This window comes from Symphalangus syndactylus, chromosome 15, assembly GCF_028878055.3.
Source record: "Symphalangus syndactylus isolate Jambi chromosome 15, NHGRI_mSymSyn1-v2.1_pri, whole genome shotgun sequence".
Lineage (NCBI taxonomy): Eukaryota > Metazoa > Chordata > Mammalia > Primates > Hylobatidae > Symphalangus > Symphalangus syndactylus.
Genome location: NC_072437.2, coordinates 17,501,522 through 17,521,526, shown reverse-complemented (window position 1 = coordinate 17,521,526; position 20,005 = coordinate 17,501,522). Strand labels below are relative to the sequence as shown.

Here is a 20,005-nt window from a genome sequence, read left to right as displayed (position 1 = left end):
TTTGGAACTTCCTAGAGACTTGGAGGGCTTAGAAGACAGAAAGATGTGGGAAAGTCTGGAACTTCCTAGAGACTTGCAGAATGGCTTTGACCAAAATGCTGATCGTGGATGGACAATGAAGTCCAGGCTGAGGTAGTGTCAGATGGAGATGAGAAACTTGTTGGGAACTGGAATAAAGATTATGCTTGATATACTTTAGTGAAGAGGCTGGCAGCATTTGGCCCCTGCCTTAGAGATCTATGGAACTTTGAACTTGAGAGAGATGATTTAAGGTATCTGGCAGAAGAAATTTCTACATGGCAAAGCGTTCAAGAGGAAGCGGAGCATAAAAGTTTGGAAAATTTTCAGTTTGACAATGTAACAGAAAAGAAAAACCCATTTTCTGGGGAGAAATCCAAGCTTGCTACAGAAATTTGCATAAACAAAAAGCCCAATGTTAATCATTAAGACAATGGGGAAATGTCTCCAGGGCATGTCAGACCTTCAAGGCAGCCTCTCCCATCACAGGCCCAGAGGTCTAGGAGGGAAAAATGGTTCTGGGGCCAGGCCCAGGGCCCCCTGCTGTGTGCAGCCTAGGGACTTGGTGGCTTGTGTCCTAGCCACTCTAGCTGTGGATAAAAGGGACCAAGGTACAGCTTGGGCCATGGCTTCAGAGGGTGCAAGCCCCAAGCCTTGGCAGCTTCCATATGGTGTTGAGCCTGTGGGTACACAGAAGTCAATAATTGAAGTTTGGGAACCTCTGCTTAGATTTTAGAGGATGTATGGAAACACCTGGATGTCCAGGCTGGTTTGCTGAGGGGGTAGAGCCCTCACTGCTAGGGCACTGTGGAAGGGAAATGTGGCGCTGGGCCCCACACAAGAGTCTCCACTGGGGTACTGCCGAGTGGAGCTGAAGAGGGGCACTGTCCTCCGGACCCAGAATGAGAGATCTACCGACAGCTTGCAGCTTGCACCTGGAAAAGCTGCAGACACTCAATGCCAGCTGTGGAAGCAGCTGGGGTGAGGGGCTGTGGCCTGCAAAGCCACAGGGGTAGAGCTGCCCAAGGCTGTGGGAGCCCACCTTTTGCATCAGTGTGACCTGGATGTGAGACATGGAGTCAAAGATTATTTTGGAGCTTTAAGATTTAATTACTGCCTTGTTGGATTTGGGGCTTGCAAGAGGCCTATAGCCCCTTTGTTTTGGCCAATTTCTCCCATTTGGAACAGGTATATTTACCCAATGCCTGTACCTCCATTTTATCTAGGAAGTAACTAACTTGTGTTTTATTTTACAGGCTCAGAGGTGGAAGAGACTTGCCTTGTCTCAAATGAAACTGTGGACTTGGACTTTTGGGTTAATGCTGAAATAAGACTTTGGGGAACTGTTGGGAAGGCATGATTGTGTTTTGAAATGTGAGATGTGAGATTTGGGAGGGGCCAGGGGTGGAATGATATGGTTTGGCTGTGTCCCCACCCAAATCTCATCTTGTAGTTCCCATAATCCCCACGTGTTGTGGGAGAGACCTGGTGGGAGGCAAATGATTTATGGGGACAGTTACCTTCATGCTGTTCTTGTGATAGTGAGTGAGTTCTCACAAGATCCGATGGTTTTATAAGAGGCTTTTTCCTCTTTGCTTGGTGCTTCTCCTTGCCGCCATGTGAAGAAAGACTTGTTTGCTTCCCCTTCAGCCATGATTCCAAGTTTCCTGAGGTCTCCTCAGCCCTGTGGAACTGTGAGTCAATTAAACCTCTTTTCTTTATAAATTACCCAGTCTCGGGTATGTCTTTATTAGCAGCGAGAGAATGGACTAATACAGGTGGTCAAGCAAAGAATCTTTGTCAGTGATTACATGGATGTTTTCTTGTAATTAAATTGTGGCTATATGTTTAAATTGCAGATATATGTTTTATATTCTTCTGTATGTCTATTTCAAGATTCAAAATAATTTAGAAAAAATTATTTGACTGGAAGATGAATGGAAGAGAGAATATTAGGTAAAGGAATTTGTAGAATATGATATATGGTTTAGTGTTCAGATTTTTAGTTCTTTTTAAATTCTTGTAACTGCATTTCAAAGTGATTTTCATTCATTCATTTACTCATTGTGTTAATGCCATTTTTGTGTTGCTATAAAGAAATACCTGAGGCTGGGTAACTTCTAAAGAAAAGAGATTTATTTTGGTTCATGGTTCTGCAGGCTGTATAGGAAGTGTGGTGCCAGCATCTGCTTCTGGAGAGGGCTTCAGGAAGCCTCCAATCATGGTGGAAGGCAAAGGGGAGCCAGGGTATTAGGTGGCAAGAGAGGGAGCAACACAGAGAGAGGGGGAGGTGCCACACCTTTTAAAACCACCAGATCATGTGAACTCACAGTGAGAACTCACTTGTCACTGCAAGGATGGTGCCGGGCCATTCATGAGGGATCCACCCCTAAGATACAAACATCTCCCACCAGGCCCCACCTTCACCACTCAGAATTACATTTCAACATAAGATTTGGAAGGGACAAACATCAAAACCATATCACCCATTAGATATTTATTCAGTCTTTCTAGTTGCTGGCACTCTATTAGACGTTAGGACTACCCAGAAGAAAGGTCTGGTCTCTGAGGTCATGGCACTTAAAATCTAGTAAGGGTAAACTATGTACTGAAGGATGTCTAAGCCGGATGAAGAAGAGAGGGCCAAGACATTCCAGGACAAGGGAAGGGCAAGAGCCAGGAAGGTAAGGACACAGGCACTGACAGAACTGGGAGAGGACTCGTTCTTCCAGAGGACAGGATTGATATTAGAAAGTGCTGAGAGATTTGACTAAAGATTCGGGTAGAGGCCCTATAATGACTGACCTTGTATGAAGTATTAGCTAGAATTAAGTTTGGCTGAATACCCACAATAATATGGGCTTAAAAGGAGACAGGGGTTCATTGCTTTGTCATTTAAAACCAGTCTGGGCAGGTGGTCTGGGCTGCTGTGCACCAAGGACCCAGATTCCCTCTGTTTTTACTGCTCCCTGTTCCAAACACAGCTAATAATTAGTACAACATAGGCCTTTAAAATAAAGGTGGTTTTATTATAAAATTCTAAAAATGTACTTTAAAGTACAGTCATGAGAATACTGCATAATAAGTAGAAACGTGTCTTCATACTGCAAACAATCACACAGATTTTATATTGTTCATGGAATTAATACTTTAAAAAAATTCTTCTTTTTAGTTAAGAAGAGTCTTCAGAGCACCATTATTTTAATAGAAGTTATTTTGCATATCAGAGTTCATCTTTGGTCTGCAATTAAGAAGCAAAATATTTAGAGCTATCAAGAAGTCTTACACAAGTGAAGAAGACTTACATTCATTTGCTAATTATTTTCCTGTAAAGATGAGAGGGAGCCAAGCTGCTGCTAGAGGCTTTTAGGGCTTGGGACTATTTCCAGAGGCCCAGAGTCAGCTAAGGGTAAAATCACATTGTGTTTCATAGCCTACTGATAAGGAAGCCAAACATCCACGGGCTGTACTACTGTAAAGGCCTCGTGTTATGAACAGTAGTGGTGAAAGGCTAGGAGAGACAATGAGCAAAAAATAAACGAAGCTATCATCTCGCCCCTAACTTCTACTGCTCAGTGGAAGAAACTGGCTGGGTACCTCCACTCAATCACATAGATGAAGATAAATAATTGAGCAGGAGTGCAGCAAGGAAGCTGCCTAGTCTCACTTAGAGCCAAAGTGAGAAGTGTTCTGATACCAAATCACGGATTGGTGAGGGGGAACCTTTTGATTTGGCAATTCTTGTTTTATCATTGGTTTTAACTTATTTTTATGGCCTTGGAGCACTGACAGAGTTAACAATGATGACGAACCACCTCTGAGGGCCAGTTGGTTAGTGGTTAATGAGTTCTATAAAAAACAAAGACAAAAATAAAACAACCAAAATTCTGTCTGTAGCATGGGCTGATTGTCATGGTGTAAATACTCCTATCAGGATGATTCCAAGCTACCAAAAATTTAACCAGTATGCAAAATTCCTGAATATTTATCAATGGGTGAGCTCATATAAGCTGGTTCTGTCACATCACTGGGGCCAGTCTCACCTTAATTCCTTTTACATCCCCTTGAGAGGTAGACATAATGATTGCCAAATCTGACTTCTTGTCTTTAGTTATAATACCACAATTTTGAACTTGTCCATTCAGAAACTTAATTATGTTGCTTAAAATGTCAAGTCAGCATATGTTATACACACACATACACACACACATACACTCTAGTTTATGCAATTTACATTCCTTCAAACAAACAAAAATCATAATCAAAGCAACAGTCCCTTGCCACACTACATCTTTATATACAAACACACACAATCACAATCTGATGATGAGAGATTGGTTTTTGCTTTGCCATAATCCAGCTAGATGATTTTCAGCACAAGTCCTTTTTGGGCTCAGTTTTGTTAACCATAAAATGAAGGCATTTACTGGATGACTTCTAAGGTCCTTTCTACCTTAAAAATCCAGATGTGAATCTGACTTTCATTTTTATCAATGAGATCCTTATGTAGTGGTATCAGCTGAGATGACTTTCAAAGGAAGGATTGGAAAACATCAATAATCGTGGTTACATATTTTTCCTTCTCTAAACTGGGATGATGAACTTTGCCAAACTTATCTCATGAGGAGATGAGGGCATCAGATGATACACATGAAAATATTTTTCAGACTGTAAGCATCCATTCAAATAGGGTACGAGCTGGATTCTCACATTATAAAAGACTTCCCACCACTCTGCCAGGGAGCTACCATGTCTTCTCAATTAACTGCATGGTAGCATCCTTTCTTGAGCACTGCTATCTTTTATACCTATCGCTCTAGCAGACTGAATTGCTTGGAGACCTCGAGAGGTACTCAAATATTTGCTGCCTGATTGAATGACTATAGGAATAAAGGCAAGTTTGGATCAATGTTAGTTTTTACTCTGACACTGGCCATAAGCTCAGTTCCGGTTACCTTTTTCCTGTGGCAAGTACAAGGGAAGAGGTCGTCCTCAGTCTGTGCTTCTACCCTTTTCATGCCCTCTCGGATTTGGGGCTCACTCACTTGTAAATTGGCATATTCCTGTTTAAGCAACAACATAAAAGCATTCCTTATAAAACACTTTATATCCACCCAATGAGACAGGCTAGAATATATGAAGACTATGATTCATTTAACTTATGTCTGTCAAACTGTGATCTGCATAGTCTGTCATATATACCAATTCTGAGAGCATCTGAGAGGAGGCCATCCTTTGAACACTGGCTGCCCGTTCCTAACAGACATCTCTTTATTCTATCCTAAATTTCCATGACTTTTTTTTTAACCATCTTCTGTCTCACAGTAAAAATAATTTTGCACACAATCTTCCCTAGACTGAGAATGTGAAGACAGAGACTATTCTGCTTTCCTTATTATGGTTTGCACAAGCCTCCATCATCATCATCTTCATTTATCATGTGCTTACTCTGAGTGAGGCACTGTGCTAAGTACCTATGCTAAACGAAGGAACACTGCCCCATGGATCCTTAGAAATTCACATGGTAAATCCCCCCAGTTTATTCATTTTACACGGTTTGTCCTCTGCTTCCCTCCATCAAGGGAAGGTTACAAAATCGGGAGGGGCCAGTACAGGCCAGAAATACACCAACTTTGATCTGTAGCAGAGCCTCAGATATGGGGCTCAGTACCTGCAACTGTAGGATAAAAATCTTACTCTAGATCTAGTACTATTATTAGCCAAGAACTTGTTTACTACCTCTTTTTTTTTTTTTTGAGACAGAATCTCACTCTTGTCACCCAGGCTGGAGTGCAGTGGTGTGATCTCAGCTCACTGCAACTTCCACCTCCCGGGTTCAAGTGATTCTCCTGCCTTAGCCTCCTGAGTAGCTGGGATTACAGGTGTGCACCACCACACCTGGCTAATTTTTGTATTTTTAGTAGAGACGGGGTTTCACCATGTTGGCCAGGCTGGTATCAAACTCCTGATCTCAGGTGATCTGTCCGCCTCAGCCTCCCAAAGTGCTGGGATTGCAGGTGTGAGCAACCGCACCTGGCCTACTACCACATTTTTAAAAGAGTCCTTTAAATCATCGGATATGCTTGATTACAATCTCTAAATGCTTGGGTCCATGGAAATAATTTCTAAGGGAAGGCATGGCTCATACGGAGTCAAGACAAGAGGCCCAAACACACCTGGCACTGTTTAGACAAAGAAATGGTGAGGCAGCAGCGATGTAACACAAAGAGAACATATAAATCCATGCACCGTAACTTTGTAGGATCAGAGGCCAATTTCTTAGTCAAATATCACATAGTTCTAATATTAATACTTTTCACTTAATATTGTAACATTTTCCATTAGCTAATCTTTGGTTTTCAACTATTTTTTTATGATTACTTAATATTTGTCTCTGATTTTCATCCACAGAAGTGTATATACATATATATATATATATATCCCTATAGTAACATATGTTTAGAAATTGTTAAGTAAAATATTATTTGTTCTTAACATGTCTACTTATAAGTTATGTGATGATTTTCTTGGAAAATACTGACCTGGAAAAGTTTGAAATAATAACAGAATATGTCATCGCCCATGAGATTATTTCTTGCAAATTCTTGTCCTGCTTTTGCTATCTTTTTGGCCTACAGGAAGAACAACGACAAAGTCCTGTAATAGAATCCATTTTTCCCATGCAGCCATCTGCGAACTGCTCTTCAGAGTATGTATACATTGGGGCAACTGTGGGAAATAATATCTTTGGGGGTAGTCTCACGGTAAAACAGAACATTTAACAAGAGTATGTTTGTTTAAATCAGAGGGAGGTTTCTAAGACTTAAAAGTTTGAGAACTCATATTGGACCTTCTAGAATTAAGCCTCTCTTGGAGAGGCAAGGTTGTACACCAAGCAAACTGACAACTTTGTAAACTCAAGATGAAGCTTAGCGAGCTGCCTTCACAAATTTCAGGAGACAATTAGCTTAAAGTTTATTGCATTCCATCCCTCTTTATTTCTCTATTTATGGCTGCATCTACTTCTGAATCAATCCCTCATTTTAACCTGTAGCCTGTTAGTGACTCCTGCCAGACTGGCCATCCTACAATTTTCACATTGCCAGTGGAGGCAATGCTTGTGGCTCAGAGCAACCTACTGAAAGAGAAAGTGTAATCAAGGCCACAGTTTAGCTTGTTGTTGTTGTTGTTGTTGTTTGAGATGGAGTTTTGCTCTTGTTGCCCAGGCTGGAGTGCAATGGTGTGGTCTCGGCTCACTGCAACCTCCGCCTCCCAGGTTCAAGTGATTCTCCTGCCTCAGCCTCCCCAGTAGCTGGGATTACAGGCACCCATCACCACGCCAGCTTATTTTTGTATTTTTAGTAGAGATGGAGTTTGACCATGTTAGCCAGGCTGGTCTTGAACTCCTGACCTCAGGTGATCTGCCTGCCTCAGCCTTCCAAAGTGCTGGGATTACAGGCACGAGCCACCACACCCAGCCTCGCTTTTTGTTTCACATGCAGAGTGGAGAGCTAATGTAAGATGCAGTGCCCGCTGTGTTCAGCCTAGGGGAACTGCCGTGCCATCTATGGGCAGGCAGCTTCCCATTTACAGGCCAAAGTCTATTATGTGAACATCCTGGATGCTCTCCAGGTACAATACATTTCAAAAGGACCCATGATATTGGGAAACAAGTAGAAATAAGCCTTCATGGAGACTAACCTTACCTCTTCATCGTGATCTTTTGCCCATTTAAGTTTTTCTAGCAGATCGCTCAGGTTGCTCTTAACTGGAATGTAGTGTTTCCAGGGCTGCAGCTCATTGTAAAAATGTTCATAGTAGATGGAGTCCTGCTTCAGCACAACACTGTCACCAACTAGCAAATATGGCAGGCGATAAGCTGCTACAGTGCCATCGATATTTATTTGATACTTATGCTGCAAAACAATGGTAAAGTCTAAGAACCTCCATTAAATTTCCTTTTCTCCACTCTATTCTCCTTCCCATCCCACATATAAACCTTTGCAATCCTCAGACACAATTTGGCCAGGTTCCACACTCTGCCTTTGCCGTTTAGTAAGTGTTATTAAACAACAGGTTGATCTAGAGCTAAATGCTCCTTTTGATGTGCTCCTAAATTTTACAAAGGATACAAATCTAGTGTTGAAGCAGCGAATACAATCATACTGTTGTCCTAAGGCTGCAACATAAGGAAGGATGGATTCACTTGTGACTTTTTGTAATTCTCCTACTACTTTATTGATTGCAAATGTGCCCCTAATAATGGCACATTCTGAGCCATGTTAACCGTATTATTTATGTATTTATTTTGAGGCAGAGTCTCACTCTGTCACTCAGGCTGGAGTGTAGTGGCATGATCTCAGCTCAGTGCAACTTCCACCTCCCGGGTTCAAGTGATTCTTGTGCCTCAGCATCCCAAGTCGCTGGGATTAGAGGCACGCACCACCACGCCCAGCTAATTCTTGTATTTTTAGTAGAGATGGGGTTTCACCACGTTGGCCAGGCTGGTCTCGAACCCTGGACCTCAGGTGATCTGCCTACCTCAGCCTCCCAAAATGCTGGGATTACAGGCGTGAGCCATCACATCTGGCTAACCGTATTTGTTAAACACCCAGACATATGTCTTAAAGAAATTAGCAAGCTCTGGAGCAAGAACACCTATGAATAAAAATATTCATAGAACTGTGGTAATCTATCATCTTTAGTTGCAGAAAATTCAACAGGCAGGAATAAAGCCAAGGCAGGATGCAGCACCCCTCCACTGAGAAAGTTGGCTAGTACCCTTTCACTTCGGTTATAATCATTTCTTTCAAAAATCTTTGGGATATGCATATAGAAAAATACTGACAATTCAACTTTAACATTCTTTAGGTCAACCTGCCTCAACACAACCCATCAAAAGAAAATTTGGTCATCTACAGGGCAGACAGAACTCGTTAATCACTTGTCTTCCCACATACAGAGGACAGATGATGACCTTTTCCCCCCTCTCTCTCTCTACCATGGGGGACTTCAGAAACAACTCCATGGTCTAAAGAGCAGGATGCTGCCCACTGCCTTAAAAAGGGAGTTGTTAGAAAAAGGACTACTCCCCAGGAAACATGGGGAATCCACATTCTAGACACAGAGAGCAAACCCTAATTCCCAGGCAGAACATTTGGATGAGTTTCATGTCATTCCCCACCAGAAGGCCTGATAAGAAACAAGTAGTTTATATCTTCCTTATTCTGTTGTGATAACATGGCTCTGGGGAAAAGTATTTGTAAAATGACTTCCATGTAAGTATTAATAAAAACATATTTGGAGGTGACATGTGCTTATCTGAAGGGTTAGCTGGAAAAAAATTATAGCTCTATCCAGGCTCCAAACTCCCTTGATGCACATTTAATATCAAGACTGGGCAGTGAGGGCAGACCCTGGTTGCCAAAACAGTCTCCAGCACCCCCATGCCTCGATATTCACTCAATTTTGTGCTAACTTCTCGCACCTCTTGTAATTCGCAGGCCTCAATTTCCCTTCCCAAAGCACTATGTACAAATACATTAGAAAAACAAAAAAGATTAGCTACTGATTAAGTCGTACCTTGAAGAAATCAAAAAATGAAATGTGTTTCACAATGGGACCATACAGGCTTTCATCGTGTTTAAAGAAGAAAAAGTTGGTGAAAGCAGCGTCTATGAGTTCCGGGTGTTTTCTACTGAGTTTAACCAGCTCGAGTCTCTCTTTGCGGCTGTCTCGCCCTCTCCAGACAGCAGTGGAATTTTTGCTTTCCCAGGGAGGACCCGTGTTAGCTTGCACGGACATCATATCCAGACTTACCCTAGAAGACAAAGTGCAACAGATTTTCCTCCCAAATCATCATCTCACAAAGGCTGTTGCAAAAGAACTCACCAAAGAAAGAAAACCAAGGCTCTGGGCCAACCCTGACTTATCTCTCACCGGCCCATGGTTTCCAGAACAGAATCAGTCAAGTCGTATGTAGGCATCACGATATCCCTGGAATCTGTGGAGCCACACCAGGAAAAGATTGGATGGATGTTTGAATTGGATTTCTTTTTTTCCAAAGGCCAGTCTCCCAAATTAACAAAGAACTCCACATCTGGCATCTTCACCTAGAAAAAACAAAACGAGGAGCTTATTCACATTTCCTGCATTGGATAATACATTGTATTTATCAATTTAAATTTGAAATTGCATTAATGAAAGGCCAATGTTACATGTTTCAGGTAATGATAATTACCTTGGTTTGAATAGTAGGCAATGTTTCAGAATATGGTCACATGTATAAGTATTCTATGCTCCCTACGAAAGGGATGAAATGGCAAAAGTAATCTCTGTTCTAATACTGCGAACAGCCTCTAAGATGATCAAAGAGAAAGAGAATTATTGGAAACTAATTTAAAAAATAGCACTTGGGACTCTAACCCTAGTTTCTTGCTAGTGAGCCAGATGGTTCCATTTTAAAAAACATATACCAGGTAGGTGGTGGGACCAGGATTTGAACTCAGGAAGCCCAACACCAACAGCAACATAGTAAGTTTCAAGCTATGCTTCCTTCCTCTACTGGCAAATGGCATGAATATGTAAAGAGGGTATGTTTTATCTAGTCACAGAAAATGTTTAGAGTATTTACAAAACAACAGATATACATTTTTAAGGCCAGAACAGCACTGATCAGTCTGAGAAGCATCTTGAGAAACCGAAGTCCTGAAGAACATTCTCATTTTCCCATGGATTGACAAAGAGGAGCAAGAGAAGTATGACGGTACCCTGATGTCTTAGTTTAAAGGAGGCTTAATATTGATGCTATATAACTACCTACATTCAGAATTAACAGACTGTAAGTGCTTTGAAATCTTGAAAAAAAGGCATTATGATTTTCCATGAGTAGTTTAATCAAGATATACATGCAAATTATTCAATAAATAAATATTATAATAGATTATAAATAAATATACATTTGGTAAAAATGTTGGTAGAGTCTTTCACATCCACCATTTTAACATTACTTTCAAACCATTCCACTAGAACCCAACAAAAGCCCACTATCCCAAGGAATGGGATTCAGTACAAGGCAAGTCATCTTTGGACTCAAAGTTAGTTTAGTACCAAAATCATTTTATGATAAGGCATTTTTCTTTCCTCTATAAAATATTGTGTCCCTGCAAAAGATATGCTGAAGTCTTAAATCCCAGTGTCTCAGAATGACTTTATTTGGAAATAGGGTTGTTGCAGCTATTAGTTAGCATAAGGTCATACTGGAGTAGGCTGGGCCATTAATCCACCATGCTGTGTCCTTATAAGAAGAGACCCAGAGACATGAGGGGAGAAGCCCACGTGATGACAGAGGCAGAGATGGGAGGATGCAGCTGCAAACCAGGGAACACCAAAGATGGAGAGCCACTGCCAGCAGCCAGGAAGAGGCAGGAAAGGAAAGGATCATCTCAGAGGGAGCTGGCCCTCCTGACAATTTTTTTTTTTTTTTTTTTTTGAGACAGGATCTCACTCTGTCACCCAGGCCTTGGGAGTGCAGTGGTGTGATCTTGGCTCAAGCAGCCTCGACCTCCTAGGTTCAAGCGATCTTCCTGCCTCAGCTCCCCATTAGCTGAAACTACTACAGGCTAATTTTTGTATTTTTGTGGAGACAGGGCTTCACCATGTTACCCAGCCTGGTCTCGAGCTCCTGGGCTCAAGTGATCCATCCGCTTTGGCCTCCTAAAGTGCTGGGATTACAGGCATGAGCCATGGCACCTGGCTGACATTTTGATTTTGGACATCTGGCCTCCATAACTGCCAGAGAATACATTTCTATTATTTTAAGCCTTCCAGTTTGTAGCACTTTGTTATGGCAGCCCTAGGAAACAAACGCAGGTACCTGAAATAACAGAAAGCTTCAGAATAGTATTATCATAAGGCTCCAGAAGAGAATACCCTGATAGTGTTATAATTTGTATTTTGAAAAATTATCCTGTAAAATCTGGGCTTAAATTATCTATTACAGCTAAGAGAAAATACATACTTACCTTTCTAGTCAAAGAAAGTAGTATGGCATCCATGAAAATTCTAAAACCTACATGTTCACCGTGAGTCTTGATATAAACCTAAAAGAGAATTTACCATTTATTATGTTAGTCTAAAAACACTGGCAGATTTCACTGAGGAAAAGCTTGTCACAGTGCTCATTCGAATGATGTTTATAAAATGATTTCGCTAATTGTAGCCAAATGTTCAAAACAAGAAAAAAAAATCACTAAAACAAACAAGCAAAAAATCATGTGTTGTACCTTGTTATCCTTTAAGGTGTAGTGACATAGGCTCTGCCTCTGTCCAAATCTTTTTGGGATTTCTACTGCAATCTTTTCTGGATCCACAGCAGGGAAATGTGCCAGATCTCTCTGAATCTGAGCAATGGTTTCAGGGCAGTTCATCTCCTGTAGCCAGGCTGCACTATCTTGCAAAGGACAGTCACAATTCTCATGGTAAACCGGCCCTATTTACATAAGAATATGAAAGTACAACAGTGATCATTTCACTCAGCATTTGAAACTTGTAATAAATATCTACAACGTGGCTTCATGAGTATTGCCTAGTTACATAGGAAGAGCATTTTCATTGAAAACACATTTTAAGAGAATTACAGGCCAGCAAGGTCGGCTCATGTCTGTAATCCCAGCACTTTGGGAGGCTGAGGCAGGAGGACAGCCTGAGCCCAGGAGTTCGGGACCAGCCTGGGCAACACAGGGAGACCCTGTCTCTACAAAAAATAAAAATTTAGCTGGGTGTGTTGGCATGCACCTGTGGTTTCAGCTACTTGGGAGGCTGACGTGGGAGGATCACTTGAGCCCAGGAGGTTGAAGCTGCAGTGAGCCATGTTTGCACCACTCCACCCTGGGCAAGACAGTGAGACCCTGTTTCAAAGAAAAAAAAAAAAAAGTAATACATTTTTACTATACTGGGGCATTGCAAGTAAGTCAGCCTTCTACTCTGACAGCTCTTCACAGTGAAGTTTTGTGATATTTTCATAATAAGGTCTACTTTGCATGAGTTCAAAAGAAAGCAAATAGAGGCTGGGTGCAGTGGCTCACGTCTGTAATCCCAGCACTTTGGGAGGCTGAGGTGGGTGGATAACTTGAGGTCAGGAGTTTGAGACCAGCCTGGCCAACATGGTGAAACCCCATCTCTACTAAAAATACAAAAAAGTTTAGCTGGGTATGGTGGCGTGTGCCTGAAATCTCAGCTACTCAGGAGGTTGAGGCATGACAATAGTTTGAACTTGGGAGGTGAAGGTTGCAGTGAGCAGAGATTGTGCCACTGCACTCCAGCCTGGGGGACAGAGCGAGACTCTTGTTTCAAAAAGTAAAAGAAAACCAACAGATACTTGGTTTATGTCTATGGTATGTATTACAGCTCATTATTCCTTATGTTTTGTAGACTGAAGAATAACCAAATACTGGTAAAAGGGTATCAGAGGAGCATACCTATTTTAATGAAAGACAAAAGTGATATGATTTAATATTTTGATGGTCTGTTATACAAACAGGTTCTTAAAGTGTCTAAGGTACTTTTCTCAATAAGTAAATTATCAATAACAGCAAAAATAAACAAGGAGCTCCTATTCTGTTTTTTTGTTTTTTTGTTTTAAGAATTATTAAGGAGCAAAAGTAGGCTGGGTACCCTGGCTCATGCCTGTAATCCCAGCACTTTGGGAGGCCGAGGCGGGCAGATCATGAGGTCAGGAGATCGAGACCATCCTGGTCAACGTGGTGAAACCCCGTCTCTACTAAAAATACAAAAATTAGCCAGGTGTTGTGGCACGTGCCTGTAGTCCCAGCTATTTGGGAGGCTGAGGCAGGAGAATTGCTTGAACCGGGGAGGCAGAGCTTGCAGTGAGCCGAGATTGCGCCACTGCACTCCAGGCTGGTGACAGAGCGAGACACCATCTCAAAAAGAAAAAAAAAAAAAAACCAAAGTAGCTGGGTACAGTGGCTCACGCCTGTAATCCTAGCATTTTGGGAGACCAAGGTGGGCAGATCACTTGAGCTCCAGGGTTCGGGACCAGCCTGAGCAACATGGCAAAACCCTGTTTCTACAAAAAATACAAAAATTAGTGGGGCATGGTGGTGAGTGCCTGTAGTCCCAGCTACTCATGCAGCTGAGGTGGGAGGATTGCTTGAACCCAGGAGGTCGAGGCTGCAGTAAGCAGTGATTGCACCACTGCACTCCAGACTGGGCAACAGAGCGAGACCCTGTCTCAACAACAACAGCAACAAAAAAAAGCAAAAGTAATTCTCAAAACAGTCCACTTCACTAATTTTATAACAAATTAATTTCAGTCTGCACTGAGGTGTTTACTGTTACTCGTTTTTATAACTCTCAGATCCCACCTAACCCAGGCAGTGGCTAACAACGGAGTATCTTTTTAAGGTTTAGTGGCTGATACTGTACCAGGCGGTACCGGCAGAACGTAGGAAAGGAACCTAGACACTCTTAAAAAGTGTTTACCTTTTCTTACTTCTCTGCAGAGTTCACAAAAATAAAAAAAAAGTTTACTTTTCTTGGGGTTATTAAGGGGGACAAGATTTCTGCCTTTGTATATACATGGCTTCCCTACCGTCTTGTGGTACTGTCGCCTGTAAGAGGGAAGGAGATGGCTCTAGGTAACAAAATTGTACTCTCATCCTATATAAGAAACATCAGAATGGCCGAGCATGGTGGCTCATGCCTGTAATCCCAGAACTTTGGGAGGCTGAGGTGGGCAGATCATGAGGTCAAGAGATCGAAACCAGCCTGGCCAACGTGGTGTAATCCTGTCTCTATTAAAAATAGAAAAATTAGCCGGACATGGTGGTGCGTGCCTGTAATCCCAGCTACTTGGGAGGCTGAGGCAGGATAATCGCTTGAACCCAGAAGGCGGAGCTTGCAGTGAGCCAAGATTGTGCCATCGCACTCCAGCCTGGCGACAGAACGAGACTCTGTCTCAAAAAAAAAAAAAAAAAAGTCAGAGAATTTCTCTGGGAAAATGGCATTGGAACAAAGACAAAAAACAACCATCAGTGCCCTCCTTCTCTTTCGAGCTATCTCCCTTCCTGAAGTGATCTACCTAATTTCAATAACACTTACCAGTTACTTAAGTCATATATTTCCAAACAAGAAAGTATCATACATGAGCATGCACACAGCTTGGTTATTCTTCCTAATGTATGTCTTCATGGAGTAAATTCTCTACTAATATGTTCCTTGCTCTTTAGCAAATCAGAATTTCCGTTCAAATCTTGAATGTCGTTTTACCAGGACTCATAACTTAGCTTTCAAGTAGGAAGTCTTTATTTTTTTTCTTTCAGTAAAAAAAAAAAAATATATATATATATATATCACGCCAAGTTGTTTTTGTTGATGGAATAACATATATTTTATTCAAATACTGCTGTTATAAAATTATATTCCAAATTACCTTTTAAAATATATGGGGATTTGGCCACATGTTGACCTTGGAATTTAACTTCCACCTTCAGATTTTTGTAGCTTGCATACATTCTGTATCTTACTATGAAGGACCCATCTTTTCGGTCTAAAACCTGGACTCCAACTCTAGTGAATTGCTCCTCTGGTGCTGAGACTTTCACCTGGAAGACGTTTTCGCCTGGAGAAGATGTGAATCTGTGATGAAACGGCAATGGGGGAGATAAACAGATTTTAACGAACAAACACACAAAGGTTATGCTCTTCAGTCTGGAAACTTGATTATTCTCCTCCACATTCTTCCTCTAACATATGATTGCTTCTTTTTCTCTTATGCTTTTAGTACCAGAATGAATATGATGGATCAGAGATTTAAAAAAACGAGGATGACAATGGCCAAGATAACATGAAACAACCTCATTAAACAATCACAATGGAATATGTTAAGACTATTAATCTATATAAGCATAGAACATACTCATGCATTCCATATAGAAACATATTCTTACCAACTTATTTATTTCATACCATCACATCTGGATATTTGTGATCAAATGGTGCTCCCAAAGATAATGAACTTATTTTGAAAAATCTCTGCCAATGAATCTTTACAATATCAGTACTATAAATCATGCTCAGGCCTGGCACTGTGGCCCATGTCTACCATCCCAGCACCTTGAGAGGCCAAGGAGGGAAGATTGCTTGAGGCCAGGAGTTTGAGATCAGCCTGGGCAACAAGGTGAGATCCTGTCTCTACAAAAATAATAATAATAATAATAATAATAAAAAATCAATAGCCAGGCGAAGTGGCACACGCCTGTAGTCCCAACTACTAGGGAGGCTGAGGTGGGAGGATAGCTTCAGCCTGGGAGGTTGAGGGTACAGTGAGCTGTGATTGCACCACTGCACTCCAGACTGGGCTAGAAAGTGAAACCCTGTCTTTAAAAAAAAAAAAAAATCACGCTCAGCCATGGGCAAAAGCAAAGTAGTAGGTAGTGTATCATCTTTTGCCAAATAACAAAATGTACAACCTGCCTTTTACTTGACAACCTTTTATTCCAGTACTTTTTTCCGTATGAAATACACACAGTCAGCATCCACCAATAATAGAGACAATCATTTCAGAAGTATATGAATTATAAAAATAAGTTTTAAGTATGATGTTAAAGTATTAAATTCATTGGAACAAAATATTTGTTGCAATCATATAGGAGATTAATACTTCGATACTTTCCTTCCGAACCCTAAAGTTTCAAATAGTACTTCATTTTTCTTTTTCAGTTTCAAAACATGCTTACCTGCAGTTGTCTCCTTGAAAATTGAGGGCCGCACCAGAGAAAGATGAAGCCCATCAAGTCTCTAACAACTAGGTTTAAATCCCTTATAACAGCTTATGCGAAAAGTAGTTAGAAACAGTATTTCCAGCAAAGTGGAGGGACTTTGTCTTGCCCTGATAATGTGGGAATCTGAATCAAAATTGCTAGGAGATTATTTTATATGTTATATACAATACATTACATTGCATATATTATAATTCGGAACAATTTCTACAGCTACAGAGGAAAATTGGTAACCAAATATCCTGGAATTTAAACTGCTGTGGAGAAACGTGTTCTTGGAAAGAAAAATCTTAAAGGGAGAAACAGATTTAACCGCCATCCAAAATAGGTAAGGAGCCGTTTCTCGACTTACTTATTCCCTGATGTATCCACTGCCTGAATATAGAAATAGCGGGCGGGAAGGACGACGTCTGCTTTTAGCCCGGGTCCCCATATTTCGCTCTTCTCCGGGCTCAGCTGCCTTTCTCCGCCGTTCTCGGCGAGTGCTGGAACTGTCGCCAGAAAGAAGCAATAAAGTAGCAAAGTGCCAAACATTTACAAGACGGACTCTCGAAATGATCCACGGATAAATGAAGAAGTGTAAGAGGTGGTCAGAAGCAGCCGAGGCTTCGGTAGGGACACGCCGGCCGATCGCAGCAGCCAACGCGACTGCAAAGGGTGCCGCCCGGCGTGCAGGGCAGGCGCGCGGGTCTCCGCGACCCCAGGACAATCAAAGCCCGTGCCCCGGCGCGCCCAGGTGAGGGTCCCCTGGCGTTCTTCTGTTCCGACCCAGAACCGCGCTGCTCCTCTCTCTCAGGACAATGATGAACTTGAGTTGCTCCTGCCACTGGAGCATCATTTGGGAGCGAATCCGTCTCAGGTTCCAGCCAAGGTGTAGGGCGAGGGGATTGGCCCGTGCGTCGGGCCAGGCTGAGTAACGCCTTCTCCAAGTGGATGGCGGGGTGCACACGCGTCCCGGCGCCCCGGGCTCCCTGGGATATGTAGTTCGCGACAGGACGAGCGGAAATACTGCCAGGTTTTTACCACCTCTCGCCCATTTATTTACTTTTCGGTCACCGCTTTCAGGGGACAGATAAACACCACAGATGCCCATCAAAGGGGCGCACGGGTCTGGAGGCGCAGCTCAGGTTTTTGCGTTGGTCACCTTGCCCTCCGCACGTGCAGAGGCCAGGCATAAAGCACCTTGAAAGGAAGGTGCTGTCAATGCTATCCGACGACCTGTCGCCGGGCACCGCAGCATCCTCGCGCGCTCCGATGGAACGAGGGACGCCGGCCCCAGGGTAACCGGAGGCGCCTCGCGGGCCGCGCGCTGGATGCTGTGATCCAGGTCCGGTGACGGGTTCCGCCGCGGCCGCAGCGACCCGACCCCACCCGACAGGCCAGAGGTACCCCGGGGCGGGGGGCAGGGGCCGAGGTGGCGGCCGGCTGTGCGCCCTGAGCGCTTGGCCCTCCGCTGGGCACCTGGGCGCCGCCAGCCCGGCCTGCTGCCACTCTACGCGCAGCCACCTGGGCATTCAAAATTTTTACTTAATTCGATACCGGCCTGGGCTGCCAGGGGTCATCGCCTCTCCGGAGCCCCGTGGCGTCCAGATGGAGGCCACTGCATGGGTGCCCGCTCTCCCGGGAAGGAGTAGGGGGAAGAGCTGGGTCGCAGGGGGAACAGAAGCGCCAGGGAGAGAAGGGCCTAGCCCTCTGGTGAACAAAGCTCGATTAGGAGGTGTCCATGTGGATACCGGTGACCTCTGTGCGGCCGTCGGTCCCCACGCGACGCTGGGCAGGGTCCGGGAACCAGCGCGCGGCGGCCGTCTCCTTCCCCTGCACGCCAGCACCCGGGTCCGGGCCGCCGCCAGGAGTCACGTGCTCACCGCCCTGGTCAGCTCGGGAGTCGGACCCGGAGCCGCCTCCTCTGCCTGCCTCCCTCTTGCCAGCTGCCCAGAAAACCCAGAAGAGCCGGTGGCTCCGAGTCAAGGCGGGCCTGGTCCGGCGCCAGGAGAGGGGGTTTCTTTCCTATTTTCTTTTGTGCAATTGTCATTATTAATGATATCGACTCGTTTACTCAAACAGTCGAATCGGAGCCCCAGCTCTTAGCCCGGAAGCAGCAATTGCCCGTGGGCCCCCTTTAACACCGACAGCGTCCCCGGGGCCCGGGGCAAGCATGTTCTAGGCGGTCACCCCCGGGCCTCGGCGCGCTCCCCCTGGCGGAGAGCCTCGTCTTCCGGCCGGTGAGGGAAGGTAGAGGCGCGGAGTAGGGGCGAGGAGGCCTCGGCGGCCCTTGGGCTCTGCGGGCTGGGGACTCGGGGTGCCCGCGACACGCGCGGAGGCGCGGGCTGGGGTGGCCGCGGGCAGGGGGCGCAGCCGCGCTCCTTCCTCTCTGCCCGCGTCGCCTCCGCGCGCACTGGTTCTGCGCGGCGGGGCTTGGCCTGCGCGACTGTCTCCTCCGTCCCGGCGGCCTCCGAGCCCGGCCGAGCAGCGAGCTTGTCAGAGGACGGTGGTGGAAACGCTCCCGGCCTACCCAGGGGCGCGGAGGACTCCCGGTATCTTTTGACAGGCTGGCGCCTCGGCTCTGGGGACCCGCAGGTCTGAAGGGGAGGAAAGGGCCTGGAGGGCGCGGGAGGACACCGGGTGGGAAGGGTGGCATTAGCTCGGCCGGGGGCTATGCGCCTCTGGTTTCGCCTTCCCGCACATATTCGACCCTTACGAGGTCACCGGAATGCCCCTGCTCCTCAGTTGCCTTCTATACAGGATATCAGTCAGGTTATTGTGTTATATGAAAAAGCTTTACTGAAAAGGTTTTTAGAGATGTTTGGTTCTCTCATAAACTTGATACTTGAGAATACAGACAAAATATAACCTGAAAAGACTATAACCTAGGCGATGAAGATTGGCTTTACAAATGGACTTTTATTTTACAGAACACTTCGTTCAGTGACTTTGAACAATCATGACTCTGGCGGTGCTTTTAAAGCTTGCCGTTTGATAAATTATTGCTTTGCATACGAGCAAACCATATTTCTATTGCTTATGACGTGATTTTATGAGTAAGCTATTGGTTGAGCCTGAGGTCATGCAGTCATTCTTAGTAGTAAATCTTTTTTTTTTTTTTTGAGACGGAGTTTTGCTCTTATCGACCAGGCTGGAGTGCAGTGGTGCAACTGCAGCCTCTGCCTCTGGTGTTCAAGCGATTCTCC

General features: G+C 44.0%; 2 protein-coding genes across 18 annotated transcripts in view; one reads left to right on the top strand and one right to left on the bottom strand.

Annotated features, from left to right (window-relative positions):
* Nucleotides 1–3,026: 3,026 nt before the first annotated feature.
* POGLUT2 (protein O-glucosyltransferase 2) lies at nucleotides 3,027–17,824 on the bottom strand. 5 transcript variants are annotated; one of them, XM_055244427.2, is made up of 10 exons: nucleotides 17,170–17,824; nucleotides 15,470–15,675; nucleotides 12,303–12,508; nucleotides 12,042–12,119; nucleotides 9,958–10,130; nucleotides 9,601–9,838; nucleotides 7,725–7,934; nucleotides 6,561–6,650; nucleotides 4,974–5,081; nucleotides 3,027–3,259 (listed from the first exon to the last, which is right to left on the bottom strand). In XM_055244427.2, the coding sequence occupies exons 1-10, from the start codon at nucleotides 17,349–17,351 to the stop codon at nucleotides 3,242–3,244; spliced, it is 1,509 nt and encodes a 502-aa protein (XP_055100402.1). In that variant the 5' UTR covers nucleotides 17,352–17,824; the 3' UTR covers nucleotides 3,027–3,241. The 5 variants fall into 5 exon arrangements, with proteins under 5 accessions (XP_055100402.1, XP_063474720.1, XP_055100403.1 ...); XM_055244425.2 differs by lacking the exon at nucleotides 3,027–3,259 and adding an exon at nucleotides 3,266–3,867; XM_063618650.1 differs by lacking the exon at nucleotides 6,561–6,650.
* The window catches only part of BIVM (basic, immunoglobulin-like variable motif containing), a 42,145-nt gene continuing 39,797 nt past the window's right edge, over nucleotides 17,658–20,005 (top strand). The window contains exon 1 of one of the 13 annotated variants that reach the window (XM_063618655.1): nucleotides 17,658–17,832. The gene's annotated coding sequence lies outside the window, so the exon portion shown is untranslated. Of the gene's footprint in view, nucleotides 18,203–18,561; nucleotides 19,395–20,005 lie in introns of those variants that run through there. The other 12 variants (XM_063618661.1, XM_063618656.1, XM_063618657.1 and 9 more) reach the window with 12 other exon arrangements.